We start from the raw sequence: 6000 nt of genomic DNA on the forward strand, positions 1-6000 counted from the left end.
TCTGTCCCTCTGTCTGTCCCTCTATCTGTCTGTCCCTCTGTCTGTCTGTCCCTCTATCTGTCCCTCTGTCTGTCCCTCTATCTGTCTGTCCCTCGTGATGTTGAGGGGTCGCTCTCTGTGGCTCAGCAGGTTAGGGTTCAGTTAAACTGAAGGTAAAGACTGGACCGTCCAACAGGGATTTTCAACCATTTCTGGTCCAGGGACCCCCAACCCAGGCTCAAAGCCATCCAGGGGACCCCCATTCTAAGTTAAAAAGTAGAGTACACTCAGGGGCCCTCAGGGGCCCGCAGACCCCCTGTTGAAAACCTAGGCCTTACACTGTCCTTATTAACACAAGGCTGGGTTTTTTTTTCACTGAAAAACAATGAACGAGTGTGAGTGTGTCTGTATGTACAGTGTGTGAGTGTGTACAGTACCATGAATGTGTGAGTGAGTGAGTGACCGTGTGAGTGTGTGAATGTGTGAATGAGTGAGTGCGCGAGTGTGAGTGTGTGAATGTGTGAGTGAGTGAGTGCGCGAGTGTGTGAGTGTGTACTATAGTGCCGTGAGTGTGTGAGTGTGTACTACAGTGCCGTGGGTGTGTGAGTGTGTACTACAGTGCCGTGGGTGTGTGAGTGTGTACTACAGTGCCGTGGGTGTGTGAGTGTGTACTACAGTGCCGTGGGTGTGTGAGTGTGTACTACAGTGCCGTGAGTGTGTGAGTGTGTACTACAGTGCCGTGGGTGTGTGAATGTGTGAGTGAGTGACCGTGTGAGTGTGTGAATGTGTGAGTGACCGTGTGAGTGTGTGAATGTGTGAGTGTGTGAGTGAGTGAGTGTGTGAGTGTGTACTACAGTGCCGTGAGTGTGTACAGTGCTGTGTGTGACGGTGTGTCTCTCTGGCTGCAGGTTCCGGAGGCTGTGCCACTACATCGTGACTCTGCGCTACTTTGAGATGTGCATCCTGCTGGTCATCGCCATGAGCAGTATCGCGCTGGCCGCAGAGGACCCGGTCCAGCCCGACTCCCCCCGAAACAACGTGAGCCGGCTCTCTGCGCCCCTCTCAACCGCACCCGCAGACCTCACCCGCTCTGACGTATCCGTGACAACCCCCTCTGCCTCCCTCTGCTTTCAGGTGCTGCGCTACTTTGACTATGTCTTCACCGGAGTGTTCACGTTCGAGATGTTGATCAAGGTGAGGGCGCGCCCGCCAACTCAACGCCGCTGGACCAGAACCCACATGCAAAACCAACAACACAACCACCGATTGGTTCAAGGCAAACACCATGACCAATCATCGGTCTTGTTGTTGGATTTGCATGTGCTATTAGGTTTTGCACATGCTAAAGGTCATGCTAAAGTAAATCAGGCCCAGTGTGTGAAACCCCACATTTCGTTGTGCCGTATACACACTGCTGTAGTGTTAGTAGTGCGTTACACACTGCGCTGTGAGCGGTGCGTGACGCAGTGTGTTATGACGCTGTGCTGTGCTGTGCTGTGAGCGGTGCGTGACGCAGTGTGTTGTGACGCTGTGCTGTGAGCGGTGCGTGACGCAGTGTGTTATGACGCTGTGCTGTGCTGTGAGCGGTGCGTGACGCAGTGTGTTGTGACGCTGTGCTGTGAGCGGTGCGTGACGCAGTGTGTTGTGACGCTGTGCTGTGAGCGGTGCGTGACGCAGTGTGTTGTGACGCTGTGCTGTGCTGTGCTGTGAGCGGTGCGTGACGCAGTGTGTTGTGACGCTGTGCTGTGCTGTGCTGTGCTGTGCTGTGCTGAGGCGTGAGGAGCGGACAGGGCGTTCAGAGCTGTGATGCGGGTCGTCTGTGTTTCAGATGGTGGACCTGGGCCTGGTGCTGCACCAGGGCTCCTATTTCCGAGACCTGTGGAACATCCTGGACTTTATAGTGGTTAGTGGTGCCCTGGTGGCCTTCGCCTTCACGTAAGTGTCACCCCGGAAACCCCCTCCTCCCTCCTCCTGCCTGCGGCCCAGTCTGCCCCCCCAGTCTTCCCCCTGCTGGCCCAAACACCACAGTGCAGCCCCGCTGGCACCTTGGAGCCCAGAGCTGACACCCCCACCAGCCTGTCATTCCTTTCTCTCCCTCTCTCTCTCTTTCTCTCTCTCTCTCTCACACACACACACACACACACACACACAGTCACATTCTGTCTTTCACTTCTCTCTTACTGAGACACCTCTTTCTCTCTCCTCTGTCTGTTGCTCACTCTCTCTGTCTCTCTTACTCGTACACACGTGCCTCTCTGACTTGGTCTCTTTCACTCATACACACACACACACACACACACATACACACACACCTCTCAGTAAAGCTCTCAGTTCTCTCATGCTCACTGTCCATGTCCATCTGCCTTGTATGTGTCTCTCTCTCTCTCACTCTCTCTCTCATGGAATCACTTCCATCTCTCCTCTCTGGGAGTCTGGAAAGCGCTCCCCAGCCACCAGCTGTCCGTCAGCCACCCCCCTCCCCCACACCCTCCAGGGTTCGCATCAACCCAACCCCTCATTCTTTCCCTCTTTCTGTCTCTTTCTCACTCTTTCTGACGCTCAATCTAACCATTCGACTACGCTTCCCATCAGCCCCGCGCGTCTATCGTCCTGCGTCAGTGGCAGCGTACCCCCCCACCCTACGTCCCCCCTCCCCTCCCCCTCCCCCTCAGCGTTTGGGTGAGGACCCCAGGCACCTGTAACCCTTTAGTGCCCAGGCAGTTTCTGGAGCGGCGAGCCTCGGTCTGGCGGAGCAGGTATTTCGGCCTCCTTCCTCTGCACGGCCCGGGGGAGGGGCGTGCCCCCCCCCCCCTCAGGGCGGGGCTGCCGGGGCGGGGCGCGGGAGCGAATGGCAGCTCTGACCGAAGCCTCGAGGCGGAATGATTACACTCTAGATAGTCGGGATATCTGGATATATGTGCCTGCTGTGCATGCGCATGCGTACTTCCTCCTCAGTCCCCTGTGCCTGCGTATTGGGGGTAGACGTGTGTGTGTGTGTGTGCGTGTGTGTGTGTGTGTGTGTGTGTGTGTGCGTGTGTGTGTGTGTGTGTGTGTGCGTGTGTGTGTGTTTGTGTGTGTGTGTGTGTGTGTGTGTGTGTGCGTGTGTGTGTGTGTGTGTCTGAGCAAATCCATTAACAAAATAACAAAACAAAAAAAACATTTTCAGTGAAGGATATCCTCTCCTGTCAACTGCAATTCAAGTGTCGTTTTGTGTTTATACAATACCACTGAAATACACGGACAGTTTTTTTCTATTTAAGTTGACTGCATTGGAACACTGGTTTTTTACAGACACCTTAGGATATTTACCTCATGGTAAAAAAGATGATGCGTGATGTTGATGTGCCCAAATTAAACATGTCCGCCCACGCACTAATTCAGTTGTTTCTGAATTTGGAAACTCTTCACTGTCATTCCATTACCCAAATGAAAACATTTATTTTTTCCACCAGATCAGTTCACTTACGTACACTTGGAAATGTAAATGATTGGCTGTGTGTCTCCATATTGAGATGACTTGCTGATCCGCTCAGCGCTGAGTTGCAGTGGGGAGAAACAGCAGGACTGGGGAAGGGGTACACGTGCGTGTGTGCGCCAGGTACATATGTGCATATGGAGATGTGAATGCTGTCTGGTAGATATATGCATCTGGAGAACCTATCGCACCCGTTGGTGTGACTGCAGCATACCTTGCAGCCTGATAGGTTTGTGATTGGCAGACGAAAACTCACTTCACTGCACACCGTCTCTCAGCATGAGTCCCCCCACGGGACAGTCCTCCCTCCCTTCCCCCGATCCCTCCTCTCTGTCCCCTCCTTACATCCACTAGCAGTTGGACTGGCTTTCGGGTTTGGGGTGGGGGGGAGGGGGTTTGCCAATAATGACCCGGGCCCAGGAGCATGGCTGGACCATTCCCCTCTCACCCCTCCTCCACCCAACCCCCCACCCCCAGCCGCCCACCCTCCTCCTCTTCCACCTCCAGTCCGGCGGGGGCTCCAGGGTGACAATGGCGCCCCCTGCCTGTGAGCCTGGTCCCTGAGCCCCCCCCCACCCCCCCGTATGTGCTTAATGTCTGCGCCGCGACTGCTCTCTGCACCCTGCAGCTGCTGTCCTCAGGGATCTGCCTCTTATATCTGTCCATACCTATGTCATCTTCCTCTGAGCGGGGCCTGCGTTTCCAACCACACGGGGCACGGGGGGGGGAAGCAGGGGGGGGGCATGGACACACCCAACCCTGTTAAGACAGGCAGACGGTCTGATGGGGTCCAGTCAGGACAGACAGACTGATCAGGTGAACAGGGGAAGGGTCACTTGGGGGAACAATCACTGGTGGAGAATGTGTACAAATGCCCTCGGTGTCAGATTCTGCCCCCCCCCCCCACCCCCTTTCCAGAGGGGTCGGCAGAGAGATGCCGCAGAATCCGATAGCGCAATAATTAGATTGAGTGCAGCCGTACAGCGCAGGAGATAGACAGATCGTTCCCAGCAGAGGTGATTATTGTCATTTTAATTAATTCTCGGCAACATTTATTACTGGGCCTGAGAACACTTCACTGTTTCAGCTGTCCTTTCATCAGGCTGCCTGTTCCATGATGGAGGAGGAGATGCCAGACATCTCACTGCCTTCCGTCTGAAAGATCGACAAGTAGACAGACAGACAGACAGGCAGGCGAGGCGGGAGGGTGAACAGACAGATGGCATAGTGGATAAGATGGCATTTATGCGTTCAGAATCAGCAGATCTGAGGATGAGAATACTGTAAAAGCAAATAGAAGACACTGGAAGACACTGGTTTCAGTTTTTGACTGTCTGGGTATAGACATCTTTAGCTTCTGCATGTGACTGAAACACAAGTCTTCCTTTGTCTGGTTTTACAGATGGTATGTGTGTGTGTGTGTTGGTGAATGTTGCTGTGTTTGGGTGTGACAAACTGAAATGGGAAATTGAAAATGTGTGTGTGCATGCATTAGTGCATGCTTGTGTGTGTGTGTGTTCTTGTGTGTGTGTGTGTGTGTGTGTACGTGTGCATTTGTGTGTGTGTGTCAGTGTGTGTGTGTGTCTGTGTGTGTGCATTGTGTGTGTGTCTTTACCTGCAGATTTTCACTAAAGTAGCCTGCACTGCAAAGCTTTGAGCAGTTGCAGTAATAAGTTAAGTTCTAGTGGATTTGTTACCTCTAAGTCATTTACAGCTGAAAAGCTTTTTGTCATGTAATTGGGATGACTGCACCTCAGGACATGTGTAGCCAATCACTATCGCCGACTCTGCAGCAAGTCCAGCCCCCGTGAGTGACAGTGCTTTTGTAATTACCATATTCCGGAACTTCCCAGGTACTGAAGGACTCTACAGTAGAATCCAGAGCAGCTGGTCACATGGGTGTTGTGAAGTCCTGTGTCCTGCTACTGTTGTAGTGCTGAGTAATATAGTCTGAAGACAGTGGTCAGGGTGTTGTGCAGATGTTCAAAGGGGCGGAGCTAGTGTGATGAAGGGGCGGGGTTTAGAGAGAACAAGCTTGTCACTCCAGACTGGCAGTTCCACTATAACATGACACCAGAGATGAAGTTACCTTTTCTATGCGTATGTCACTGGAGATCCTGATTAAATAATCAACTCATTGGGGTTCCAGATTTTTTATTTCTCTCTTCCCATTGGCTAAGTGTTCTCTCATGGACAATCGCAGTGCTTCCTGTTTTATGTATTTAAGAGCAGACATGCACAGGGGCACTGAAGGAGCAGGGTTTAGAACTCTTGACCTACAATGTCTGTGAATTCAGGTACAAAGTATCCCTGTGTACCTTTCTGGGGTCTATGATGGTGTGGAAATGCCACTTGTATGCATATGATTAGCAGGGTAGCCTAGCCACAGGGGCCACATGCCCATAGACACCATACTCCATTCCAGTGCATCCCAGTGCTGTATAGCAAGTGGGGGGTGGGGGGGGGGGCAGATAAGTGGGGGAGGTGTGGTGCATTGTGGGGGGAGGTTGTTCTAACTCAGGCCTTGCTCTCTCTCCTTTTTAAAT

At 52.7% G+C, this 6000-nt stretch overlaps 1 protein-coding gene across 11 annotated transcripts in view; it reads left to right on the forward strand.

Annotated features, from left to right (window-relative positions):
* The window catches only part of LOC135243740 (voltage-dependent P/Q-type calcium channel subunit alpha-1A-like), a 79709-nt gene that overhangs the window by 30036 nt on the left and 43673 nt on the right, over positions 1 to 6000 (forward strand). For all 11 annotated transcript variants that reach the window (XR_010326773.1, XM_064315750.1, XM_064315740.1 and 8 more), the window contains 3 exons: positions 888 to 1017; positions 1114 to 1173; positions 1808 to 1914. Coding sequence is in view for 10 of the 11 variants with exons in the window: in XM_064315750.1 (XP_064171820.1) it covers positions 888 to 1017; positions 1114 to 1173; positions 1808 to 1914 (297 nt within the window). In the remaining variant the exon portion in view is untranslated. The remainder of the gene's footprint in view (positions 1 to 887; positions 1018 to 1113; positions 1174 to 1807; positions 1915 to 6000) is intronic.

Source organism: Anguilla rostrata, chromosome 17 (genome assembly GCF_018555375.3).
Source record: "Anguilla rostrata isolate EN2019 chromosome 17, ASM1855537v3, whole genome shotgun sequence".
NCBI classification, from domain to species: domain Eukaryota; kingdom Metazoa; phylum Chordata; class Actinopteri; order Anguilliformes; family Anguillidae; genus Anguilla; species Anguilla rostrata.